Source organism: Silurus meridionalis, chromosome 20 (assembly GCF_014805685.1).
Source record: "Silurus meridionalis isolate SWU-2019-XX chromosome 20, ASM1480568v1, whole genome shotgun sequence".
In the NCBI taxonomy this organism is placed as follows: domain Eukaryota; kingdom Metazoa; phylum Chordata; class Actinopteri; order Siluriformes; family Siluridae; genus Silurus; species Silurus meridionalis.
Window position 1 is genome coordinate 10040575 of NC_060903.1, and position 27666 is coordinate 10068240.

A 27666-nucleotide genomic window follows, 5' to 3' on the forward strand; every position below is an offset into this window, starting at 1 on the left:
TTCACTTTCGTTGGCTCCGTCTCTAATATTTTTGCTTTCGGAAGAGCGCTTTTTCCCTGTTTGAGGGTTTGAAAGCAGTGAGCGGAGGACATTCACCAGAACTACGAACACACACTACAGTAAACACATTAAGGTACGTAATTTCTCTACTATGGCGAACATCCAGTTCACTCAGTGTGTGAAGTGTGACATGTTTAGTCAGTCTCTCTCCGTTGTTAGCGGTAATTTTATCTGTGAGAAGTGTAAGCTAGTTTGCTCTTTGACGGAGAAGATCTTAGCATTAGAGGAGCGCATCCAGAGTCTAGAGAGAAGTAGTGAGTGTGAGAGCAGTCCAGGTTCTGCAGGGGAAAGTCTGGATGCCCTAGGTGAAGGTAATATTCCCCCGACTCCGGCATTAGAGCCCTCGCAGCGGGGCGAATGGGTGACGACTCGGCGGCATACTCGCAAAGCCAAAGCTAACGCTAAGGCTCGCCCACGGGAGCACCATTCCTCTCCGCTTCGCGTGTCCAACAGGTTTGCTCTCCTCAGTGAAGCACCCGCTAAAAAACCTGAAAGAGCTCTGGTTTTAGGAGACTCTATTCTGAGGCACGTGAAATTAGCTAGACCTTTAGGGGCACCAGCAGCACAGGTTATGTGTATACCGGGAGCCAGGGCGCCGGACATAGCAGGTCAGCTTAGATTCTTAGGAAAGCACAGGTTCTCTAAGATAGTTTTTCACACAGGAGCTAATGATATACGCCTTCGACAGTCAGAGGTTACTAAGAGTAATATTATAGAGGTGTGTAAATTAGCGAAGGCAATGTCCGATGCAGTAACATGCTCTGGCCCCATCCCAATGCGACGTGGCGATGTAGCCTACAGCAGGTTATGGTCGCTGAACTGCTGTATGTCCGAGTGGTGCTCCAAAAATAATGTGGGCTTCATTAATAATTGGAGCATTTTTGAGGGCAAGGCTGGCCTGTTAGGGCGGGACGGTATCCATCCCACCCGGGAAGGTGCTGCTCTCATTTCTTGTAGTATAGGTAATAGTCTCAGAACAGCACTAGTTAACAAGTGACTGTCTAGAGCCAAGGCTAGGGAGCAGACAGACAGGCCAAACCGACCGTCTGCTAGCTGCACAGAGTCGTCACTCAGGATCCACCATATTGAGACTGTGTCTGTCCCCCGAGCAAAACCAAAATATAGGAATTATCAGAAAGTCTGTTTTAGTAACCTGATTAACATTAAACTAAATAGGACTGAACGCACAGCCAGCACCTCTGATCTAAAAATTGGATTGTTGAATATTAGATCTCTCACGTCAAAAGCGCTTACTATAAACGAAATCATTACCGACCAGGAGTTTAATATAATGTGTTCGACAGAAACATGGATTAAATCGAATGAATATGTAGCATTAAATGAAGCGAGTCCTCCTGGGTATAGTTACATACATCAGCCCCGTCTAAATGGCAGAGGAGGTGGGGTAGCAGCTATTTATAATAATAATCTAAACGTCACACAAAAGACTAAACAAAAATGTAAAACATTTGAAGTTCTTTACACCAACATAAAATATTCAGTGTCTGAAAGCAGGTCCAGTCAGTTAATTCCACTAATTATTATTTATAGACCCCCAGGGCCCTACTCTGATTTTCTGATGGAATTTGCAGATTTAATTACAAATTTAGCTACTTCTTTAGACAAAGCATTAATTGTTGGTGACTTTAATATTCATTTTGATAATCAGGAAGACTCCTTAAGAGCAGCAGTTGTGTCCATTCTAGAGTCAGTTGGAATTAATCAGAATGTTATAGGAGCCACTCATAGTGGTGGACACACTCTTGATTTGTTGTTAACATTTGGATTAAAAATAAAAAACTTAGTCATAATTCCACAGTCTGAAGCTATTTCAGACCATTATCTAATCTCGTTTAAAATTTGCCTCAGTCATTGCATTTTTACCTCACCACGTTACCGTGTTAAGCGTACTTTCACGTTAGCTACAGCAGCGCGTTTTATCAGTAATCTTCCAGAAATTACGATATTAGATAGATCTCCGTCAGACCCCGCAGAGCTCGACTGGGCCACTGAACATCTAGAAACAACGTTACGTTACACTCTAGATTATGTAGCTCCCCTTAAGACCAAAATGATCAGGGAGAAAAAATTAGCACAGTTGTATAATGATCATACGCGCACCTTAAAACAGACCACTCGAAAATTAGAACATAAATGGCGTCAAACTAAATTAACAGTATTTCAAATAGCATGGAAGGAGAGCCTCTTAAATAATAGAAAATCTCTTAGTGCTGCCAGATCAGCATATTTCTCCACCCTCATAGAAAATAACAAGCATATTCCTAGATTTTTATTCAGCACAGTAGCAAAATTAACAGGAAATAAAAGCACTGCGCTAACATGCACACCATCAATAGGTAGTAATGATTTCATGAACTTTTTTAATAATAAAATTAAAAAAACACCAGGCAAGAAATCCAGAAGGTTAATATAAATCCAAATTATTTTACAAGTAACTCTGTAGACAGCAGTGTAATTGTAGGAAACAATCAGCTACAATGCTTCACTCCTATTCATAAGAATGACTTAATTTCATTAATTTCCTCATCAAAATCATCAACCTGCATTCTCGATCCCTTGCCTACAAGTTAGTTAAACAGATAACTCCAGAGGTAATTGAACCTGTTTTAAAAATAATTAACTCTTCCATTAGCACTGGTTATGTACCTAAATCCTTCAAACTGGCAGTTATCCACCCCCTTATTAAGAAACCTGACCTTGACCCATGTCAGTTGTCCAACTACAGACCAATATCAAATCTCCTCTTTATATCCAAAATTTTAGAAAAGGTTGTAGCACAGCAGTTATGCTCACACATACTTATGGATAACATTTTTGAAATGTGTCAGTCAGGATGTCGGCCTCATCATAGCACAGAGACGGCACTAGTTAAGGTGGTAAATGACCTGTTATTGGCCTCTGATCAGGGTTTTGTCTCCTTACTTGTTTTGCTCGACCTTAGTGCAGCTTTTGACACCATTGATCACACTATACTACTTGCTAGACTTGAGAACGTTGTTGGAATAAAGGGAACAGCTCTCTCTTGGCTCAGGTCTTATTTGACTGATCGCTATCAGTTTGTTGATGTAACTCGTGAGTTCGCCACACTCTCTGAGGTAAAGTTTGGTGTTCTTTTATATATTAAACATAAACATTGTATTAGCTTTCATTGCTATGCTAATGATACACAGCTGTATATCTCAGCAAAGCCAGATGAGAGAGATCAGCTTAATAATGTTGAGGAGCGTGTAAAGGACGTTGGTGTTATTATTGACCCTAGTCTTTCCTTTGAGGCTCACGCGAATAATATTACCAGGATTGCCTTCTTTCACCTTAAAAATATAGAAATATGATGTCGAAAGGATGCAGAAAAACTAATTCATGCATTTGTTACATCTAGATTAGACTACTGTAATGCTCTACTGTCTGGGTGTTTGAGTAAGTGCATAAATAAGCTTCAGTTAGTTCAGAATGCAGCAGCAAGAGTCCTCACTAGATCTAGAAAATATAATCATCACCCCTGTTTTAATCAGTCTACACTGCTCCCAATCAATTCTCGCATTGATTATAAAATACTACTACTGACGTATAAAGCACTTAACGGTCTCGCACCACAGTATCTGAGTGAACTTCTGTACCAGTATGATCCTCCACACCCAGGGGCGTAGATTACGCGGGGGACGCGTCCCCCGCACTTTTTATAAAAAGTTAATTCGTCCCCCTCACTTTTTTAGTAGAGGAAAAAAAAACAGGTAACACTACACATTTTGTCCCCCCCACTTTTAAAATGATGGCTATGCCCCTGTCCACGCCTAATTAGATCAAAAGGTGCAGAATATTTGTTGGTACCTCAAATAATGAAGACTACAGCAGGGGGCGGATCTTTCTTTTATAAAGCCCCACAGTTTTGGAACAAACTTCCAATCAGTGTTCGGGAGTCAGACACAGTCTCAGTGTTCAAGTCGAGGTTGAAAACATATTTATTTAGTCAAGCCTTTTATCAGTAGATTTTTTTCTTAGGTAAAGAGTGTTTGGTGAACTGGGATATTTGTATGCTGTTGTCCCCTCACTTTCACACTTTCACTCAGTTTTGGTGTGGTGGGTCGTCTCTTATCCCAGAGATCCCTAATGTCGTTGTTAACTTCTGGTTCTCCCTTTTAGCTATGCTGCTATAGACCATATAGGGGTTCCAGTGACCACTGTTCTTGCCCCTCTCGTGTCTGTGGATCTTCCCACTTTGACCAGGCCTGCCTCTGGATGGTGTTCTCTTCGATTGGAGGCCACTCTGTGCAGCTTGGGATGGTTTCTAATTAACGCCTTGGGTTGTTACATTAAATTCCGGAGAAAGAACCGAAGCTTTAAGAATAGACTGGACTGTAGTTAATGTCAACAGACTGCTATATTGACTCAGGACTTCTTTTCGTTTCTGATCATCATCACTGTACCCCGCAACATCGCATATCTGCTATAAATGGACATTCGGTGCAACCTAGATGAGGATGGGTTCCCTCTTGAGTCTGGTTCCTTTGAAGGTTTATTCCTTATGCCATCTCGGGGAGTTTTTCCTTGCCACAGTCGCCACCAGCTTTCTCATCAGGGACAAGCTTACTTATAAAGAACATATTTATGTTCATTGTTAAAAGCGCTATACAAATAAAAATGAATTGAATTGAATTAAGGTGTTCAATACATTTTAAACAGTGTCTAAATTTTCACATGAAATTATATTATTTTACTTTTAGCACTACAGCAGAAACAACTCACTTGACTCAGTGAGCATAATAGCGCCACTAATAAAAAGCGTGATCCCATTAACGCAGGACTTACTTAAAGAGCAAACATAGAGCATGAAGACAAAATATTCTAAGTGTTTAAAATGTAACGTTTTAAAGCCATGACCAATACTCTGGGGCAGTTAAATTAACTGGCAAAAAACCTGGCAGCCACTTTAATTTCACTTACAACACTTTGATGAAAACCACAGGAGTTTATTCTTTCGGAGAGTTTCTGGAATTGCCATGTATAAAAAGATAAATTGTTTGAATTTCAATAAAATGTAAATACAAATACTGATATAAGTAACTATTAAAGCATTTAGAAAAGCATAAAAGCACTTAGAAAAGCATTTCATGTTTATGTGAAAAGAATTGAAACTAAACAATTGTAGATTTGGCCCAGCGGATGGCGCTGTTTTTGGTGTGCTGTAGAGAACTGCACTTCCGCGCAGCCCCTGCACAATGTCTGAAGCGCAAGACAGATAAGAATCACTGAGTGCTACATATATTACTTCATTATTAGTTAAAGGAACATACAACACAACAAAACCTTGGCCTGTTTTTTTTTTTTATTGTTTTTTTTATAAGATATCGTTTCACTTGAGTCCTTATTTATGTCCATGTTCATCATTTATGCAAAATGTCAAACTCAAATAAAACAAAACATGTTTGTTTATTTCCTTTTCTTTTTTATTCAGCAGGAAGAATGGGTCAGTGCATTGAAAATAAAACTACTTATACATTTCACCTGCGGGATTTTGCGGGCAGGAGGGGGACCGAACTTAAATATTGCAGACAGGAACTGAAGTAAATAACATATTTTTGGGGGAGCGGGACAGAACCTTGCGAAGGAAAATGAAAAATCCGTTCCATGCAGGTCTGTAGTGTGCTGTATTTTGTACTCAGATCGCCAGTGGTCACAGCCATTAATACTGAAAGCTTAACTGCTAAACACAGTTCGATTCAGTATTGAAATTTCTTCAATGCTTTGGCCTGAACACATTATTTTGTTGTGATTTAGTTTTTGTGAAACATCATAGGTGTATTGTTTCCATGCATTATTGTAAATCTTAATGTCATATGCAAAATGTATTTTTTTTTGTCAATAAATGATTTAACATATAGTTCAACAACACTGAAGTATTTCAATCTAAAAGCAGCCATAGATTGCATTTAGTGCATCTCTAACTTTAGATCAAATTTAGAGTTGCATGCATCTCCCTTCAGTCTGTTTATTAGGAGGAGAAATGTATGCTCATTTGGGTTAAGGCCTGGTTAATTGACTTAGCTAGTATAAAATCTTCCACTTTTCCTCCCTCTGCTTTCATTTCTTTCGTTGTGATTTGAAACATTGGCCTGCTACATCATGATGTTCTGGGTTTTTCTATAATTTTTTAGTCATCAACCAACCTGTCTAATGTGGTTTCTTTCCACACTGTTGTACTCACTTCATCCAGACAACAGAGAACAGACAGACTTCTGATATTCCCTCTTATGTCAGCTTAAGGTTTGCTTTTCCTTTATAGACAACTATCTGGTATTAATGTTTGTGCACCCTTTTTTTTAACCATTAAATGCAGTTTTCACAGGTGACAGGTGATCTACCAGGGCATACCTACACAGCAAGAAACACCTGTCTGTTTAACTAACCCCAAAGTTACATGATCTTAGTCTTTTAACACCTCTAGATGTATCAGAATATTGATATATATCAGAATATTAAATATCAGGAAATTAAATCTGGAAATTCTTGTCTTGGGACTGATCTCAATCTTTTTTATATCACAGTGAATGGTTTTCACTGCACTGCAAAAAATGTGTCCTTTTATGCTAATACTTTAGTTTACTAATAAATAAAGCTATATACTTTATACATAGCTACATATGAAATGTAGAATTTAAACATGTTCCTGATGAACACAGGGAGTGATATTTTTTTTTCTATTAAGAAAAGAAAATAAAGGAGCAGGATATTTTTCTTTGTACTGGCTACCCTATATACACTCAAGTCCACTTGCACATTCAGGTCGTTCTCAGCTTATATTTACATAAAAAAAAATCGGTCTGTGTACCTTTGTGACTTGTGGCATAGATGTTGGTACTGGAGGGTCAGTTTGATCAATTAAGTATATTGTAAAATGCTGATGATTGACTGATTAGGTAACTGCATGATTCTGAAGATTTAACTGCATGATGTACAGTTGTCCCTAACAGTTGATAGTGAGTGTGCATATATACAAATCTACACACCCCTGTTGAAATTTGCAGGTTTTTGTGATGTAAAAAATAAACCAAGAATAAAACACCAGCTCTGTCTAAATAATGAGGCTACCACTGCCATGCTGCACTATGCTTTTATCATCTTCTGATCAGTGAAGTACAAGAAGTGATAAACCCTGCATGCTTTGTAAACTCTTTGCAGATCATGGTTTCAGCAGTCAATTGAATCCAAGAATATGTGAAGACAATCTTTTAGAAATGACTGATCAGAAGCAGTTGATCACTTTATTTTTTTCTATTTTCACCAAAAAAGTATCTGACATAATTGTAGGTTTTCTATTTAAGATGGATTTATTTTGGCTTAATTTTTACAGGGAACTGCCATTTTAACAGTGGTGTGTAAACTGTTTACTGTATATCCACTGTAGGCCTTATTGGTTTAATGGCATATTTCTAAAGTGAAAATGTTTATGTTTGTCTAGATGTGTTGAATGTGAGAATGTGGTATGCAGTAGAATTACAGGTAGATAGAGTGATGCAGAGCAGTGTCTTCTGCATCACACATATGATGATGTGAGACATCTCTGACATCATGTAATTCCTTCCATTAATCATTCATAGTTTGAATCAACATAGTGCCATTTAGAAAGGTTAGAAAATGTTTTTTTTTTCCCACTCTGTTTTTCCTGCACTGTAGTCCAGTTTTTAGTTTTTAACCCAATGTTCAAACATACTCTTGAAACAACGGAAGGTCATTATTAAATAAAAAGTTACATTTTTATTAGGGATATATCATATACTCATTTACATATGGTTTTTCTTTATTCTCGCATTTACATAAACACTACTCAGACATTGACAACTACCAGGGGTGGCTGGTATTAATGAGCTGTATGGATGTATATTCAGGAATTTATGCAGTGACACAATTTAGTAATTTGCCAATGGTGATTTTATTACCATAATAGATTTGAAATGTAGCAATCCAGATGTGATTAAAGTATAGAATTTTAGAGAGACTTTCACTCAATAAAGACACAACTGAGAGCAGGAAGACCCACAAACAAACAGCTTTTGAAGACTGCTTCACTTAAAATTAAGCTTAAATTAGAACAAAAATGGCCAGGCCAAAAGGCCGGGCAAAGTCTAATTTAAGCCTAATTTTAATTCCATAGGTTTCTGATACAGTCAGTGATTTGCATTCAAGTATTAAAATACAGGTGCATCTCAATAAAATTGTTTAAAAAAAATTCATTTATTTTAGTAATTCAATACAAAAAATTAAATTCGTATATCATCACACAGACTGATATATTTCAAGTGTTTTATTTATTGTTTTTAATTTTGATGATTTTGGCTCACATTTAACAAAAACCCACAAATTCACTTCTCAAAAAATTAGAATACTTCATAAAGACCAATCAAAAAAAAAATTTAAGTGAATTGTTGGCCTTCTGGAAAGTATGTTAATTTACTGTATATGTACTCAATACTTAGTGGGGGCTTCTTTTGCTTTAATTACTGCCTCAATTCGGCATGGCATTGAGGTGGCCACTCTGTGGCACTGCTGAAATGGTATGGAAGCCCAGGTTTATTTGACAGTGGCCTTCAGCTCATTTGCATTATTTGGTCTCCTGATTCTCATTTCCCTCTTGACAATACACCATAGATTCTCTATAGGGTTCAGGTCTGGTGAGTTTGCTGGCCAGTCAAACACACCAACAACATGGTCATTTAACCAACCTTTGGTGCTTTTGGCAGTGTGGGCAAATCCTACTGGAAAATGATATCAGCATCTCCAATGAAGTGCTCTAAATATTCCTGGTAGACGGCTGTGCTGACCTTGGATTTGATAAAACACAGTAGACCAACACCAGCAGATGACATGACACTCCAAACCACCACTGACTGTGCAAAATTTACACTGAACCTCAAGCAACTTAGATTCTGTGCCTCTCCTCTTCCTCCAGACTCTGGGAGTACTCTCTCGGGGAGTAGTCTCGATTTACAAATGAAATGCTAAATTTTCTTTCCTTTCATCTGAAAAGACAACTTTGGCCCACTGAGCAACAGTCCAGTCCTTTTTTGTCCTTTGCCCATAACCGTTAAATTCTATAAAGCTGCTTTGAGACAATGTCTGTTGTGAAAAGCTCTATAGAAATAAACTTGACTTGACTTGAATTATATATCGTATATCTTATTACTCCATTACATGGTTGTCTAATGATGCCAGAGATACAGTACTGCCAGATTGCTGTAGAGTAAAGAATCACAGGGATTTGGGGGTAAGTTAACTGTTGCCAAACACGTCACACTGAGTTCTCTAGGAGGGGAAAATTTGTGTGATTTTTTTTGAGCTTGAAGCCCATTGACCCACTTTACAATTGTCTTCTGGCAGAGACAATAGCAAAGGCTTTCATTAACAATCCACCAACCCCCTTAAATGCACACATACATAAACACAGTAATAGAGTTTATGGTTTAATGTTAACAGTGGAATGAGTTGGTTCTGATTTCTCAAATTTTATAAAGCATCCAGAGAGATCAAGACAGTTATAAGGTAAATTCAATAAATAAAGCTTCAAATTGGCTATGGAAATTGAAACCATAATTTAATTTCTTAGAGCTTGGGTTGCCTGATCTTCCAAAATATTTTTTTTTCACTTTAACTTAATCATAATCATTTTCTTAAATGTGATGTCCTTAGCCACTTAGTTGAAAAGATAGAAAGAGCAACACAATCAATCAGTGAATAAGATTGTGGCTGGTTAAACAGGAATACATCAAAGAGCAGAAATTAGAAGAACAGGGAGGCAGAAGATGAATGGAGGCGGAAGGCTTGTTTGTGGTTTGGCCAGCGGCTCTGTGCTTTTATCCCTACAGCCTCTCTCACTCTCATCTTTGTACCAGTTTTCCTCTTAACCCCACTTTTTCATTGTTTAATCAGTCCATTTTGTGGTTGACATTTTCATTTTTACATTCTCTATATCTGTCTTGTGTCTCTATCCCTCTTTTTTTTTGTCTGATAAGCACATTTTCTTGCTTCTGTTTTATTTATATTTTCTAGTTTTTTTTATGTTTTATATTTAGAATTTTCACACTGGATAATTGCTTTTTGTATTCCATGTCCACTCTGTGTCCTGTTGATCTGTTAATTATGCTTGTCAACTGTATGCATTTTGAGTAGAATCTACACATGCTGGCCAAATATATGAAACACTTACATCAACAATTACATTTCAACAGATATTACATATTCCTTTGCACTAAGGCATGAAGTAGAAGTAGGGCACGAACCCTATTAGAATAACAATGAGAATGGGGGTGGAAAATGGATCATGTTGCTCCTATTGTATACATATGGATGGATGGATGGATGGATGGATGGATGGATGGATGGATGGATGGATGGATAGATAGGTAGATAGGTAGATAGATAGATAGATAGATAGATAGATAGATAGATAGATAGATAGATAGATAGATAGATGCACAGGTGGCAAAACTTACAAGAAAGTTTTCATGTTACAGTAATTATATGTGGATGGACCAGTGAACGGGGTTTTAAACTTAAATTCCAGCACTGCCATTGAAAGAATTGGACAATTGTATGTGTGTTTCACATGCATGTGTCTTAAATGTATGTTTACACCCTTTTTAAAAGTACCTTACTGTGGTTATGTAAAGTTTTTGGAAGAAAGGTTAAGTACAAGATAATCTTGCAGATAATGGTGAACATTAATGCATGAAATTAATCACGGAGGGCAGCGGGTCTGTGATCTTTGGATGTCTTTGAAGTACCCGAGCTCAGAGCCAGACAATGCGCTTTTTCATTCACCAATAAAATGACACACACACTCACCCCTTGTGCCTCAATATTAATACCACCAATACCCACCCTCTCTCCCTTTCTCTCACACTCTCTCTCTCTCTCTTATTCCATTTACTATTATATATTTTTTAATTCTGTGATGGGGGTCAGCACTCATTCTTACACTGACTGGTGAGGCTGTATATATCCTCCATGCAGAAACTGATGCTCTGTTATTGTTCCTCCATGCACACTTGTGGACAGATGTCTGGATTAAGTGAATGGGGTAGATTTGGGAGCAGAAGGAGGTGTGCATGGTACTAGCAGAACCCATGCATAATCTTTAGCATTAACACAAAGAAGTTCTGTGAGAGAGAAAGCAGCAGAGATATTTTTCTCTCCCTTGTTTTTTTAAAGGACTTACCTAAAGCAGGGTGTGGGACAATGCTACTGATGTCAGTCCTGGTGCTGGTATTGATTGGTTGGTGTGCAGCAGCACCTGTGGAAAGAGAAGTCTACAGAATGCCACAAAGTGTGCTCAAAGGTAAGGATGAGCAGTTTAAAATGTACTAGGTGATAAAACTATTAGCAAATAAAACTTACAGCAAAGTAAATACTAATTTTTTTATTTCTGCTGAACATTAGTCCACGTTTATGGGTTTGAAAAAGATGATAAATAAAAACATTTTTACATTTTAAAATGCAATTATAGAGCAACAAACGCAAGTGTATATTGATCTGAACTCTAGTCTTTACAAAGAAAAGAGATCATTTGCCTGAATTTATTTTATATATTATAAAAGAAGACAACCTTAAAGTTATTCTGAAGCTTATACGAAGATGCCAGTCTGAATATTTCATTTGATAGAGCAACATATAGGCATAATAATTACAGAACAATTTAAATTGTGATTTTGGTGTTATGCTAGTTAGAGTTTGATAGCATATAATCTATAATCTTAGTCAGTATATGATGAAATGCTCACATTTTGCACACTCAATAATATAAGTGTATAATAAGTACATGTATTTAGTTTTACAATAGTTTAGTGTTATTTAAATGGTGTTATTGTTTCACAGATCCACTTATTTGTTTGTAAGTTTGAATTTTGTGTTCTCAGCAACTTTCCAGACCTGGTCTAAAAAAGACATGCAAAGTCTTGGATCGTTAAATAATTTGGTTCATATTTATAGCATTGTTGTTGCAGCTTCTGTGTAAGTGTGAAAATCAGGGGTAATATGTAGCATGTTAAAACAAGAAAAAATTTATATGTACTTAAAATAAATTACCATATTCCAATCACATCTTATGTCATGCATTCCTTGGAATGGTTGAGGGAATTGTTTTGATACATTCTGTGTTTTGCACTATACTATTGGTCATAATTAAACAATGCAAATTCATCGTCTTATAATTTTGCCCCAGCCTTATAGTTTTCTTTCTATGTATACATATTTAATATCTATATTATTAAAGAGCGATTGAAATAAAATAGCCCTAAGACCTTCTCTCACTGTTTTTATCAATAGCTCTCTCAAATAGGGGGACAGTTGTGATGGAGGCATCTTTGGTCCGTGCGCTTACTTCCATGGACCAGGCGATAGCAGACATGCGCAGAGCAGAAGCCAGCTGTACGGGCTGCATTCCCTGCCTGTTTCAGGACTGTGGACAGCGCTCCGGAACATGTGGTGAGCACATGCACACCCTTTAAATATTATACCAGAGCATGTCATGCAGCCCAAAACATCTGATATTTACGCTTTAAAACTGTCCCCATCAAATTGAATTATTGATGTGTTTGTATCTGAATTTGTATTTAAACAAAGAAAATCCTTTTGAAAATGTTTTGGCAATTCTTTCCCAAAGCAGTTTTATTTAGACCAGTGTGTTGGGCATCTAAAAATGTACTAGTGTTGCATTTATCCTGGTTTATCTAAGTTCGCAATTCTTTAATCCATCACATATTGACGAATTGAAGAATGTCACACTTGATAGTAAATAGTCAGTTTTGAAGCATGCAAGGGGAAATAATATATAGCACAACGCTAGGTAACTCAAGAAACCTTTATCAAATATTATTAAGTTCAGTTACATTAAGAGTGTTTATATACCAGAAGAGATACAATGAGTAATGTAAGGATTACAAAGAGTTAGAAAAAGTTTTTTTTTTGGACTGTCATGTCCTGCATTCCCTGATAACAAAAACTCAATTTGCATCCAAAACTGTCTGTGTATAACATTGCCAAACTTGCTTCATGTGAGGCAGATGTTGATGCTTACCTTTGCTAAGTCAATTCTGGCCAAACACTTCTAATGTCATAGTTACACCATGCTAAAACAATATTTAGGATCTACTATATTTTAGCTATAATAGTTTCCAGCTATGTGTATGTGTGTGTGTGTGTGTGTGTGTCAGTACAGTTCCTTCATGTTGAGGAGTCTGATGGCTAGTGGAAAAATCTTTTTACACAGTATGAATGTGAGGGCTCAAAGGCTTCTTTTTCCAGGTGACAGGAGAGTAAAGAGTGTGTATGAGGGGTGTGTGATCAACCACAATTCTGGTGACTGTAGAGATGCAGGGTGTGTTGTAAATGTCTGTAATAAAGGGAAGAGAGACCCTGATGATCTTTTCAGCCATCCTCACTAACCGCTGTAGGGTCTTGCTATCCCTCTGTAAAATGGTTTATGGTTGACCTTGCTGCTCTTTCTTTCTCTCTGGTCAGAAAATACAAAATCTGCTTTTGCTGTACAGACTTCATCTTGGCTTGTCTTTCATTGAATTTAATCTTGGCTTTTATTGGGGAATATTAGTGGTACTGGAGAATATTTGTGCTTGTTTTAAAAATGTTGTTTTTTTAGAGAATGACAGAGCTTGTTGGAGAATGTTGGTGTTTATTAGAGAATGTGGTACATTTGTGACTGTTGCTAGAGAATGACTGCGTTGAAGACTGTTAGTGTTAGAGTTGGTGTATGTTTTATTGGTTGTTGGAGACTACCGATGCATACTGGAGAATGCTGATATTTCTTGGAGTTCTTGTGTGTACTGGTGAATGTTGATACTTGTGTGATGTTACACTTTGCTAGAATATGTTGGTCTTTTATTAGAGAACATAGGTGTTTGCTGGGGATATATAAAATGCTGGTGATATCACAATATTGCAGATTTTAGTTAGCTAATTTTGTGTTTCACTCTCTGATACAAATTTTTTTGTTCCCTCAGGAGCTGCAGAGTCTCTATTAATGGAGCCAAGCTGTGAGATGATGAGACAAACTCAAAGTTTGACTGAAGAGACTGAGAGAAGCTGGGCTTTGAGTCAGATGTGTGGGTTTTACCAACGTCGCTGTTCTACCTTAGAGCTGCACTCTGAATCCTGCATTAAAATCATGGGAGAGAGCTGCAGCTCCAGGCTTTTACAATGCAGTCTCATTAACACCATGCAGAACTTGGAGCCAGCCACAGAAACCAGAACAGAGAGTAAATACACACTTTTAAAGCTGAGCACAGTCAAGGAAACAAAACAAACATGCACTTACAAAATCTGGCAATATCTTTTTCTTCTTCTTTCGGCTTTACCCATTAGGGGTTGCCACAGTGGATCATCCATCTCCATACCGCCACCTGTCCTCTACATATGCTTCTTTCAACCCAACTACCTACCCTCACCACATCCATAAACCGCCTTCTTTGTCTTTCTCTTTTCCTCCTCCCTGGTGGCTTCATCCTCAGTGTTCTTCTACCGATATACCCCATGTCCCTCCTCTGCACCAAACCATCTGAATCTCGCCTCCCTCACCTTGTCTCCAAAACGTCCTACATGCCTCTAATAAACTCATTTCTAAACACAAAATCTGGCATTATATTGTATGTAAAAACAGTGCCATAGTGTTTACGTCTCTCTGTCATTTGTATGCTGTAGCTTTATGTGGGCAGAGGATATTAGGTGGAAAGTCCCTTACACAGCCACGCTCTCGCATAATGGGTGGCTCTCAGGCGCCCCCTGGCAGCTGGCCTTGGATTGTCAACCTGCAACTAAATGGAGCTCTGATGTGTGGAGGAGTCCTGGTGGACAGCTCCTGGGTCATCACTGCTGCACATTGCTTTGTTGGGTAAGAGCCTAGAACTGATTCAACTCAGCTGATTTTTATTACATATTCAATTTCAATTCAATTCATTTTTATTTTTATAGTGCTTTTAACAATGAACATTGTCTCAAAGCAGCTTTACATAGATAATGTGATGATTAAAATGAATAAGATGTTCTTTATAAGTGTAAATTTGTTCCTGATGAGCAAGCAGGTGGTGACATGAATTTGATTTAGTTGAATTTCATTTGCTATTGTTTGTAGGGTAAATGTGAAGTACATGATTTATCACTGAACCAACCAGGGTGCAACTGAAGTAGAAGTAAAAGTAAAAAATGAATAAAAATAAAAATAAAAATGTGTGAAATATATCAAATATTAACAGTAGGCATAATTTTTTTGATGGCAAAACTTGTCTGAGATGCTTAGAGCAGCATGAAATGAGATGCTTAGAGCAGCTGTCCTATTTACAAATGAAACAACAGTACCTTCTATTCAAGTTGCATTCCTATCAGCAGCACCACAGATGATCCCATTTAGTTCATCAATCTACAGTGGTGTCTGTGAATGTATTTTTTGCATTTGTGACAGCATGCCCAGGTTAAACTAAGAATAGTTTCTGTGTGTAACCTATATTTACAGAGATGTTTGAACATTGTAAGAAAAAACTTTTATTACTTAATTACTGTAGGAAACCTTGAAGAAAAAAAAGCCAACTTCAGAAAACTATATGAAGACGTTGCCGCAGTGGAACCCTTGGTCCTGTCATTAATTTGGAAGTTCCACCTAATAATTGTAGTGGACCAAATACAATTCTTCATAGCAGTGGTATTCTCTGATGGCAGTGGCAAATTTCAACAGCCTAATGCTGTCTGTCACATTGCAAAAAAGTTCAGAAATTGTTTGAGGAACAAGAAATATTGTATAAAATATTGACTTTGACTTTAATTTTCTCAGATTTCAATCTAATCAAGAATCTGCAGAATGTGCTAGAAAAACAATTAAATGCATAGAGGTTCCACTTTGCATCTTACAGAACCACAGCACACCTTCAGAAATATTGTGAAATCTATGCCTTGAAGGCTCAAAGCTGTTTTGTCAGCACAATGTACACAATATTTGGGTGGTAAAAACAAAGATTGGTGAAGTCATTTTGCTGGTTTATGTGGTCTACTCGTCTTATATACTTCTGGTTGCAGCACTTTTATAAAAGTTCCTGCACACCCTATCCCCTATGCATTGTATAAGATAAGCATTCTACTTTTATACAATAGCTTTCAAATAAAAAAAAAGAAATTAAGCAATTAAGAAACAATGGAAATAGTTGTAAATGGTGTCTAGGAAGATTGCATGAATGAGCATAATTCTTCAAATTTATTAGAAAATAATAATTAATGGATTAATAGTAAATCATCCAATTATGAATTAGTTTAATCCAATCAACCTGTTTATGTATTATAATGTAATGTATAATGTATGTATAATATTATAATATAATATATCAGGAATTATGTATTATGAATTTCCAGGCTAAATGTAACATGTAACAAAATTTCAGGTATACCTGTGGTGTAAATCTCAAAATCCAACTTATTCTTCTTCTCTGTCCATCTTACATTTTAGAAGTCAGAGTGAACATTACTGGAGAGCTGTGGTTGGGGAATTTGACATCACTAAGGTTGACCCTGATGAGCAGGTCATGAAGGTCAACCGCATCATTGTTCACCCAAAGGTAATGTTTACATACCTGTACATATGCATCAATAGACAGCTTTTATTGCATTGCCTTTTTGGTGTTTTGATACTGTGCATTTTTTTACTTTACAATAAACTGAAAACACATTGGTTTTAGATCAAAAGATAAATTAAATGTCAGCTCTGTAAATCCTTATGTTTACACTAGATTAGATTTACATATTAAATGTTTTAAACAACTTGTTTGAATCAACCCATTTTCCAAGTATTCAGAAGTATTGGAAAGTTGCAGGTTTCTTGTTGCCAGTGTGTTCTCTGTTTGATTAATTAAAAAATGATCAGCTCTGTATATCTACTCTTGGATTGTTGTGGTTGAAAAGAAAAAACCATTAGAAGAAACAGAGAACTAACTTTGGGAGAAAGCTGAAGTGGTAGCTCAGTGGTTAAGACACTTGACTTTTCATTGGAAGGTTGCATAAATAATTGTAAGTTACTCTGGATAAAGGAGTCTGCTAAATGAAAAGAATTATCAGTGATTTTGCACCACGATTGGGCATAGGCAATGCAATCCATACATTATACAGGTCAACCAATGAAAATAACTGCAAAGATTATGAGTTGTTAAGAAAAATACCAAAAACAACAGTCAGTGACATCACCAAGAGTCTCCATAGGGCAAGGGTGAAGTCCAAAATTGGAAGAAGTCTTTGAGCGCAGAAATATACTGATCATACTAAAATATGCAATCTACAAATCAACAGCAATTGGAAAAAATTTGCAAAGAAATACTATACAAGATAATGTGATGAAATACGAGATGTGGCAAAGTAATTTTGTGTAAAGAAGTAAAGGAGCTTATTGGGTATCTAACTGTGTAAATCATATGTGTGTCGAATTGAAAGCTGAAATTCAAACAACCTCTGTCATCATCTAGTGTTCCTCTTTTGATCTCAAGCCCAAATGTATTTGCTATGTATGTGGTCTATCCATTCCAACAGTTAGAGTGTTGAAAATATGAACCTGAAATCTAAATGTAATCTGTAGCATGTTTGCATTTTTTTATTTTTTATTTTTTTAGTATAATTGTTAAAAATGGTGCCTTTGATGACATACCTGTATTTCTACTGCTGTGAGGACTTCTGTAGTATCGAATTCAGATGTATGAAAACAAGGGTTTTTTTTTACACATAGATTGATTGTGTCTTTCCATCTACCTTGCAGTTCAACCCAAAGACATTTAATAATGACATTGCCCTGGTGGAGCTAAGCTCTCCTGTGGTTTTATCAGAGCGTGTGATGCCGGTGTGTTTGCCCTCTGACACTGAGCCACCCTCTGGAGAACCATGTCTGGTTGCTGGATGGGGCTCACTTTATGAAGGTGACAAAAAAACTTTTCAGACCAAAATAACTGATTCTATGTCAGAATAGAGAAGATGCATTGTACTACAAGTGTGTGTATGTTTTGCATTTGATGTCTGTGACTGATACTTGTGTGAGTGTAGACGGTCCAGCAGCTGATGTGGTAATGGAGGCGATTGTTCCACTTCTGTCTCAGAGCATATGTAAAAGTGCCCTTGGTAAACAGCTGCTTACCAACACCATGTTCTGTGCTGGCTACTTGTCTGGAGGCATCGACTCATGTCAGGTATGACAAATGAATTTGAAATATAAATGTATTTTTATAATACAGTATGTATACAGTATGTATTTATTATACAGTGCTGTGCAAAGATTTTGGGAACTTGTGAAAAAATGCTGCAAAATAAAAACCTTTTCAAAAATAAACAGTTTTTGAATGAACTTAAAATATAGGTTGTTCCAAATATCTTGAAGAACTAAGCACAGATCCTCTGTTGATGCAGGGTCCCTCAAATAGTTTTCTCTCTTCATGTAATCCTACACAGACTTGATAATGTTAAGATTTGGACTTTGTGGTGGCCTGCATTTCTCAGCATTGAGGATAACATTAATCCTGACCAAATCTCCAAGACCTTTTGCAGACACTCATTATTGTACTGCTCTCCAACCCTTTGGCAAACAGCTTGTTTTTATTTTTTAAATAAATATTTGAGTCGTGTAGCCTTTTCTTCATGTCAAAAGGTATGGCTTCTTGGCCACAGTTCTTCCCTAAAGACCACTTCTGGTCAGACTTCAGACAGTAAATATATGTACCTGGGTTCTATTTAGAGGTGGCAAAAGTACCTTCATTCCAGAAGTGCAGATACTCCTGTTTTAAAATACTCTGGTAAAAGTTAAAGTACTGACTAACCTTTTTTTTTTTACTCAAAATAAAGAAATATGGGCTCTAAAATGTACTTAAGTAAAAAGTAGCCATAACTACTACCTGTTTTAGTTTCGGTGGTAACTGGACATCATGTCATATTAATATTAGGGCTGTCAATCGATTAAAATATTTAATCACAATTATTCACATGATTTTCATTAATTTAATGGCAACTCAATCACACATTTTCTAAATGTACAAACCAGATTCCAAAAAAGTTGGGACACTGTACAAATTGTGAATAAAAACAGAATGCAATGACGAAAGAACTTCAAATTTTGATTCGTTTGACCACAGAACAGTTTTCCACTTTGCCACAGTCCATTTTAAATGAGCCTTGGCCCAGAGAAAATGCCTGCACTTTAGATATGGCTTCTTTTTTGACCTATAGAGTTTTAGCCGGCAACGGCGAATGACACGGTGGATCGTGTTCACCAACAATGTTTTCTGGAAGTGTTCCTGAGCCCATGTTGTGATTTCCATTATGTGCATTCCTGTATGTGATGCAGTGCCGTTTAAGGGCCCGAAGATCACGGGCATCCAGTATGGCTTTCCAGCCTTGACCCTTACGGACAGAGATTGTTCCAGATTCTTTGAATCTTTGGATGATATTATGCACTGTAGATGATGATAACTTCAAACTCTTTGCAATTTTTCTCTGAGAAACTCCTTTCTGACATTGCTCCACTATTTTTCGCCACAGCATTGGGGGAATTGGTGATCCTCTGCCCATTTTGACTTCTGAGAGACACTGCCACTCTGAGAGGGTCTTTTTATACCCAATCATGTTGCCAATTGACCTAATAAGTTGCAAATTGGTCCTTCAGCTGTTCCTTATATGTACATTTAACTTTTCCGCCTCTTATTGCTACCTTTCCCAACTTTTGGAATGTGTAGCTCTCATGAAATCCATAATAAGCCAATATTTGGCATGACATTTTAAAATGTCTAACTTTCAACATTTGAAATTTTATCTATATTCTATTGTGAATAAAATATAAGTTTATGAGATTTGTAAATTATTGCATTCCTTTTTTATTTACAATTTGTTCAGTGTCCCAACGTTTTTGGAATCGGGTTTGTACTTTAAAATAATAATTTCCTAGTATTTAATACTCTAATCAACATGTGCATGGACAAATATTGATTATTTTATGCAAATGTATGTTTATTATTAGTGAAACCATACTCAACATAGAGCATGAAGACAAAATATTCTTGTAAATGTTTTAAAGTAATTATGGTGTTTTAAATTATTTATATCACCAGGACACCAAACAGAACCTTTGCTATGTTTCCACCGGACGGTTAATTATGTCTCGAGGAACTGTACCTCCTCAAACGTTCATAAGAATTTCATAAGCAGTAAATATCTGTTTTATCTGATGGTTTATTTAAAAGTAGACATTTTGAGCTTCCTATTCATATATTTATGATGTCTGTGAGGCAAGTTTGTAAGCAGATTTAGGTTGTGTAATTTGTGTGTCTATGAAGAGAGATGACAGACGGAGACAGCAAAAAGCGTACTCTATCCGTTTTCTTTATTTCATAAAAGCACAGCGTTTTGTTATTATTATGAGTGTTTAGAAATAAAAGTAGACCATTTACAGATTTTAATGATTTTTTGGCTCTTATGTGTATGATCAAAAAAGACAGAACAGTTAAAGTTCATTTCGGCATTATGAGAAAAAAAATACACAAAGCTGTTTGGGACTTGGTGCATAAGTCAAACAAATGTTTATTTATTAAACAATTTTTTGGTGGAGTTTTTTTATATCTGAGTAAAGAAAGGACTCGTGAATAAACGTGTTAAGGTTTTAATTTCACCTCAAATTTATTTATTTTTATTTTTACCAAAAATGGTCAACCAGAAATGCATGCTGCATTTATTGCACATTAATAAAATTAGTGCTACTAAAATGAATTTGACTTAAAGCAAATTCTTTCGATGTAATAATACAAAAATACATTTCAAATTTTGTTACCTAATGAATGTATCCAGGCTGAACATCCACCATATAGAAAAGATGATGATCAGGTGATCAGTGTTCTTAGTCATGTTCACAACACCTCTGGCTCATCCACGTTAACCCCATACTTCTTGTTTCCTTTTGCTTTACTCACTGTAAGCTTCGTAAACTAGTCTATGTCTGTGAAATGTGAGAGTCAGGAAATGATACACCAGTGATAGATTGAAAAACCCGCGCAATGACAGGAAACAGGTTGATGGACAGGAAATATCGCGCAGTGTGAAGAAAAAATATTGATCATTTCACCAAATAAAACTAAAGTAAGGAGCCTGTTTTGTAAATAGAAGTAGAAAGTACAGATTTTTGTGTAAAAAAATATATTGAGTGAAAGTAAAACATTGTCCAAAAAACAATATTGAGGAAAAGTACTGACACCAGAAAAAACAACTTATGTATAGTAACTAAGTAGTTGTACTTCGTCACTTTCCACCTCTTGTTCAACTTGTTTCCACCAGTTCTTTGCTGGACCTTGCTTCTCCTCAACACTGCCCATTTTTTGTAATTCTTCAAAATAGCTTGAACAGCACATCTTGAAACTCCAGTCTATTTTGAAATGTTTGCCTGTGTGAGACTTTGCTGATACAGTATGCCTTATACCTTATACCTTATGCCGTGCTCTAGTCCTGCCATGGTATATAATATGTGTCATGAAACTGTTTTCCACAACCTCAACTAAAAAGCAGAGATTGGATGTTCCTTACCCAGGGTTAAGCTTCCTGCACAGCTGTTCCTCTTTCAATCAATGACTGCGTTTCACCCTTTTGAAATTAATGATCAATAGCACCAGCTTGATTAAATTGCTTAATCATAAACCTGACTCTGACCCTTCAAAATTCCTGACTTTCTACAAGTGTACAAAGTGTGCAAGGGTAAGAACTGAAAGTCAAAGAGTGGTCACACCAAAAATTTATTTGATTAGGATTTAGCTTCTACTGATAAAAAAAAAAAAAAAACTAAACAAATGTCAACTTTTTTTTAAAGCATTCTCTTTACACCACTTTTTAACAACCGTCTAAACTTTTGCAAATTACTGTATGTGTATATTTATTTATAAACATGCATAGCAATTAACAACTTTCCATCTGGATCACTAACTAAACTTTTCTGTAAAAGCTATATTGTGTATTCTTACCCCCACGCTCTATGTCTCTGTAGGGTGATTCTGGTGGGCCACTAATCCTCCAGGACCTTGATTCAGGGAGGTTTCAATTATATGGTATAACATCTTGGGGCGATGGCTGTGGGGAGAAAGGCAAGCCAGGAGTATACACTCGAGTTGTAGCTTACAAAGACTGGATCCTCTCTGAAATACATAGTGAGTCACACACATTGCCGGCCACACACATTCACACTGCCATATGTTTTTGCTCTTTCTCAGTGTTGGTTAAAAATACATACACAAAGGAAATATATATAAGCTGAAGCAGATATTGCATGTGTCCAATCCCAGAATCTACTGGAAGCAGGGAACCCACATGTGCAGAGCTTCTGAAGACATCAAAGATGTCAGAAGAGCAGCGTATGTTAGAGTTCATCTCACTCTGCCATTTCCACATGCTGAACTGCCCTAAAACAGTGGACCCATCTGGCTGCCAGCGTCAAGCCCAGGATGACTGTCAGAACCGCTTCAAAAACTGCCGTGTGTTAATTTAATTTAAGAATCTGAATAATCCTGTTCATTAATACTTATATTTTGTATTCTGAGCATTATGACGTACTTTGTAACAATCCACCCATTTAAATATATTGTAGTGAAAAAAGCTATTAAAGGTAATGTATTTACTGTAAAACTACATCTGTAATGGTTATATAACTGATCTTGCACACAAAAATGGATATATGATGTGGGGAGACACTGCACATGTGATATATCCAATATGTTGTTAGAAGTAATCTCAAAGCTTAGCTTATTTCTCTCAGAATGCAGTCAGCATACTGTGATTCATAACCACTGAAATTATATTAAGCTTAATGCATAAGCACCATTAGGATAAGTACATTTTAGTAGGCTAATGAAAAAACAGAGTAGGGAAACAGAAAGGAAAGTAAACCCTAAAGTATAATATGTCTTTATTTTCAAAACTGGAACCAGTTCAGCCTTTTGTAACAAATTCAGTACTGCATGTTATTCAATCATAGGTGTCACATGCACAATAAACCATGCTGAGTTCAGGGCTCTGTACAGGCCACTCCACACCAACTTGGCAAACTATGTGTTTAAGATAAAGATAATAGATATCTTTATACTTCCCTCATTTTGGAACCCACAGTTATTACCCACTTCAAACCAAGTCTGTCTTCAGTGTTAATCAAGGCCAAATATTGCTGTCTTTATTTCCTCTGTACATTTATTCACAAATATTAAGTCTTTCTATTGTTCTCAATGTGACTTTCAGTACAACCTTTGCTGATTTTTCTTAATGGTGTCTCTGTTTCTTCTAGAATTATATTTGTTCTTGCAGACTCTGTTGGATATGTTGCAGAGGGCAGATGATTATGTTCGAGATAAAGTTGACCTGAAGTTCTTTACCCAGAGTATTCCGCAGCTGGTAGAACATATCTATCATTCTTCAGTCAACATGAGAACACGAAGAGAAACCATTATAGCAGGTATGACTGCCAGCTCAGTGTGTTCATCGCGGTGTCAAACTGTGATATTTCATAATTTTTTAGTTAGTTACAGTAATTGAGTAACTATGATGGATAATGTATCGTTTAAGAACATATAATATTTATAAGAAGCTTTAATTAAACACTTCTAAAAAGTAACTTTTTTGCTGTTAGAAACATTAATCTAGCAATAAAATGTTATTCTGACTGATAACCGTTACCAGTACCTTTTAACTTCTGGGCACTGGAACTAACTGAATTAACAAATATATACAGTAACAGTCGAAAGATGACTTCCCAGAATTGTCGACTGCTTGTTGGCTGCTTTTCCTTCACTTTCTGACCCAACTCTTTCCAAAATATGAATTTAGAGTGGGTGATTGTAGAGGCCAGGTCATTTGATGCAGCACTCCATCACTCACCTTCTTAAAAATTTAGCTCTTACATAACCATGTGTTTGGGGTCATCATCCTGTTGGAAAACAAATTATGTTCCCACTAAGTGTAATGGGACCAAGATTAGGATATTATGTTGCTGCAAAATGCTGTGGTATCCATGCTGGATATGTTTGTCCTCATTTTTGAGTAAAACACCAACAGTGTCTCTAGCAAAGCACCCCTCACCATCCCACCTTCTCTACCATGCTTCACAGTCGGAACCACACATTCAGAAACTGTCCGTTCACCGTCTGTAAATCTAAGAAATACACATCAGTTATCACCAAAAATATGTATTATATAAAGTCAATTATATCTGAATAAAATTAATTGAATAATATAAATTGTCCAAGTAGATATATTTAACATGGTTTTTATTCAACTCATTAATATAAAATTATTGAGTTCCACAAAATTTTCATGCCTGTATTATTGATTATATGATTGAATTCTACAATAAATTAAAATGGAGAAATTTCATTTTTTAAATCTTACATAAATATTACACATCTGTGTAAATGGTTATTTGTTCAGATATTCACAAAAAAATTGGTTATTATTTGGACTGATAACCCAGATCATTGTTATTCAACCAAATGATCTGTATGACACATTCTTATGGCTCCCTAAAGGATATATTTCCATATTGTGAAAGGGATTCCTTGTATATTTGTGTTGTTTTATTATTTTATAGGTTTGAAAACTGATTACTGTATTGTTTTAAAAGAGCAGGTAAGCCACTTCTCCATGCCTACTGCCCAAAACCCATCGCCTGTATTTGAGCAGGTGGGACCACTAGTGGATGACCGGGAGAATTACTTTAACAGCATCGCTGATAGTGTGGAATACCACAGCAAACATGAAGAATCAACTCAGCACAATAAAGCGGAGGACCTGTTTCAGCAGGTAACAAAAATGTTATGCTTACAAAAACTACTTTCTTACATGTTGTAAACTAATTTATGCTAAGTTTCTGAACAAAATCAATAAACTTTAACTTAATATAAACTTTGAAAAAACTATTACGCTATATATCTTAAATATATTGTATTTTTTATATATTATAAAATATCCTAGGCTTTTTTTATTTACAGAAATAAATGATGAGTAAAAATCTCTGACTTGCGATTTTATGATTTATGGGATTGTAATTAAAATACATAACCCAATGTTGTGTCATTTTAAGGACAATAATTCAACACTTCAACAGCTGGACAGAGATCTGCGCTCCACCATTACTTTGCTTTGCTTTAGACTGGCAACTCGCCACATTTCTGCACTTAAAGATTTGAAAAGACAGTCCTTTTGGATAGATTTTATCATTTCCAGAAGAACATCTGACATTCTAGAGCTAACATCTGAACCAACTCTGAATCCCTACATGAAGGACAACATGAATTGGCACAATTTTTTAAGAAGTGTGAGTCTAGTACCTCAGAAGTTTAGGACCCAGGAGAGGTCTGTGCAGAGTGGAACATACTCATGGATGTCTGATTTAATAGAAGAAAGACTCCCAGTAACAAACTTCACCCCTACCCAGCTTCCACTGCTACTTCAACTCTACTCCAACAAGAAGAAAAGTGGTGATTTACATTCCCTCAGTACTTTTGGAAATAAAAATTGAACAAATATTAGTATTTCTAATTATATCTGTGTTGAAATTTTGTAAAGAAACCAAAGTATCTCAACTCATGACAGGATAATGTTGTTCTTTTCACTATAATACAGCGGTTTTAAAAATCCTTTGAAAAATTAAATATACAGCATTGTTTTTTCCCCAGGGTTTGCTCAAAGAAGACACAGAAGGCAGCTGCTTTATGAACATGAATCAAGTAACAACAGTATTAATAAAGGTATAAACCATTAAAACACTGACCATTTATCAGCTCTTGTTTTACACTCAGTCCACAATTCAATAAACAATTTATGGGTAAATTAGATTGGTTTACAAACTTATTAAAAGCATGTATTTCTGAACTGAAGGAGTATGTATCTGTGTTTTAGTGTGTCCTGTGGTTGCAGAGTTGGCACAGCAGGTCACTGTTACCAAGGAAACGTACAAATGGATTCTAAACATCACACCAAGCAACCTCAACATGAATTTCCAAGAGGTGAGAATGTGAAAGAATGAATGAGTAAGAGAGTGTACAAACACTTGCTGCCTGCTTTTAGTTGCCTTTATAAGAGCTGTTTATTTGAAGTAGTGCAAAAAGACGGAAACCCTTAAAATCAAATGTCAGGAGGCATATATGGATCAAAATGCAGGTGACCAACTGGAGTTTCTAAAGCTTGCAGGAAAATCTAAATTGTGAGGAAAAAACATATCAAGGCAATTGTCAAACAGCATGAAAAAAAACAAGTGTAGATTTTCAAAACATTTACAGAAAAAAAAAACAAGTGTAGATTTTCAAAACATTTACAGAAAAAAAAAACAAGTGTAGATTTTCAAAACATTTAGATTATAGAATTGAATTGCAGGGTATTGACAAGTTTATAACATGCATATAGTTTGTCAAGTGTGGGCAAATTAAGAATTCATATATGCTGGTAAATGTGAGTCCATATGTGCAATGTGAATAGGACTTGAATTATGGCTTTTGAAGTTGGGCAATAATTCTGGCAATAACATGACATAAATATGACATTTTACACAAGGTTCCTGTTTAAATTTGACCAATACAAAAACATATATTAACACTATAAATGACTTTTATATATTTTTGTATACTTATGTCAATGTTCAATACTAGATTCTATGTTAAATACTCTAGTGAAGAACCCCTAATATTTTTTAAATGGGTTTAAAAATAATATTGTAAAATCTTCCTCTAATTTTTGCCGCAGTTTAGTTATATATATTGGTGTCTATCTGTACGGTAATGTCACAGTGACCTCAAATTTTCAAACCTGTCTATGTAATAGGCTTTGCATATTGTGCGTCTGAACATTGTGTTAACCATAGAGGTGTGTCTAATTTCAGGTACTGGTTGACCTCACTACTAAAAATGAACATGGTCTATATGAAGCAAGGATCAAAGCAACTGTAGGAGGACATCTTTTGAACTTCTACAGTCTTGTTGGTTTGGAGAATGAGTCATTCTATAGGACCATGCCACGCATCATTGCTCTAGCAATCAAGGCACTTAAAAAGTAAAAACTGTAAGCAAACATGCATCACTCCACATTACAGTCTGAATTTGTTCAGACAGTGGGTTCTAATCACCTAATCTTGAATCTAACACTGTATAATATCACTTGTTTGAAAGCTCTTCTCTTTTAAACCTGGGCAGAACTATTTCAAGTGATGCATTTTGTCCTCAGAATTTCATAGGCTGAGATTTAAGAAGAATGGTATAAATGATAACTTTTCATAAATCAAAAAAATATTTCAGCAGCATATTAGCTGTCAGAGAGACGATCACTTAAAGTATTTTTCAGTAGTCTTTATACACATTCTAGACAACAATATACCCCAAATATTTTATATTCAATTTTGCAAGCTGTTCATGTCAATACATTTACATTATTACAGAATAATGACGTTTGTTCTTGTACTGATGTTCACATTTTAAATTGACAGCATTTCTATGGGACATATGAGTCATGTGTCCTTAATTTATTCACTGCAGTACAGGAGATGTGAAATCTCTATTTGAACTG

The 27666-nt window shown here is 36.1% G+C and overlaps 1 protein-coding gene across 1 annotated transcript; it reads left to right on the forward strand.

Annotated features, from left to right (window-relative positions):
• On the forward strand, window positions 1-27666 carry prss56 (serine protease 56). The gene is made up of 16 exons (XM_046876903.1): window positions 1-133; window positions 11284-11410; window positions 12397-12555; window positions 14088-14342; window positions 14785-14974; window positions 16574-16682; window positions 17867-18023; window positions 18148-18290; window positions 22115-22274; window positions 22410-22598; window positions 23402-23569; window positions 24734-24912; window positions 25193-25589; window positions 25788-25859; window positions 26011-26117; window positions 26987-27666. Exons 2-16 carry the CDS (start codon window positions 11311-11313, stop codon window positions 27158-27160), a joined length of 2559 nt encoding a protein of 852 aa, XP_046732859.1. The 5' UTR covers window positions 1-133; window positions 11284-11310; the 3' UTR covers window positions 27161-27666.

Bases quoted from the DNA above. Each gene is read 5' to 3' on its own strand.
- prss56 (XM_046876903.1), top strand. From the start codon at position 11,311: ATGCTACTGATGTCAGTCCTGGTGCTGGTATTGATTGGTTGGTGTGCA. The intron at 18,024-18,147 runs GTGACAAAAAAA...GTGTGAGTGTAG, and splicing joins ATGGGGCTCACTTTATGAAG to ACGGTCCAGCAGCTGATGTG. The intron at 22,275-22,409 runs GTGAGTCACACA...GTCCAATCCCAG, and splicing joins GATCCTCTCTGAAATACATA to AATCTACTGGAAGCAGGGAA.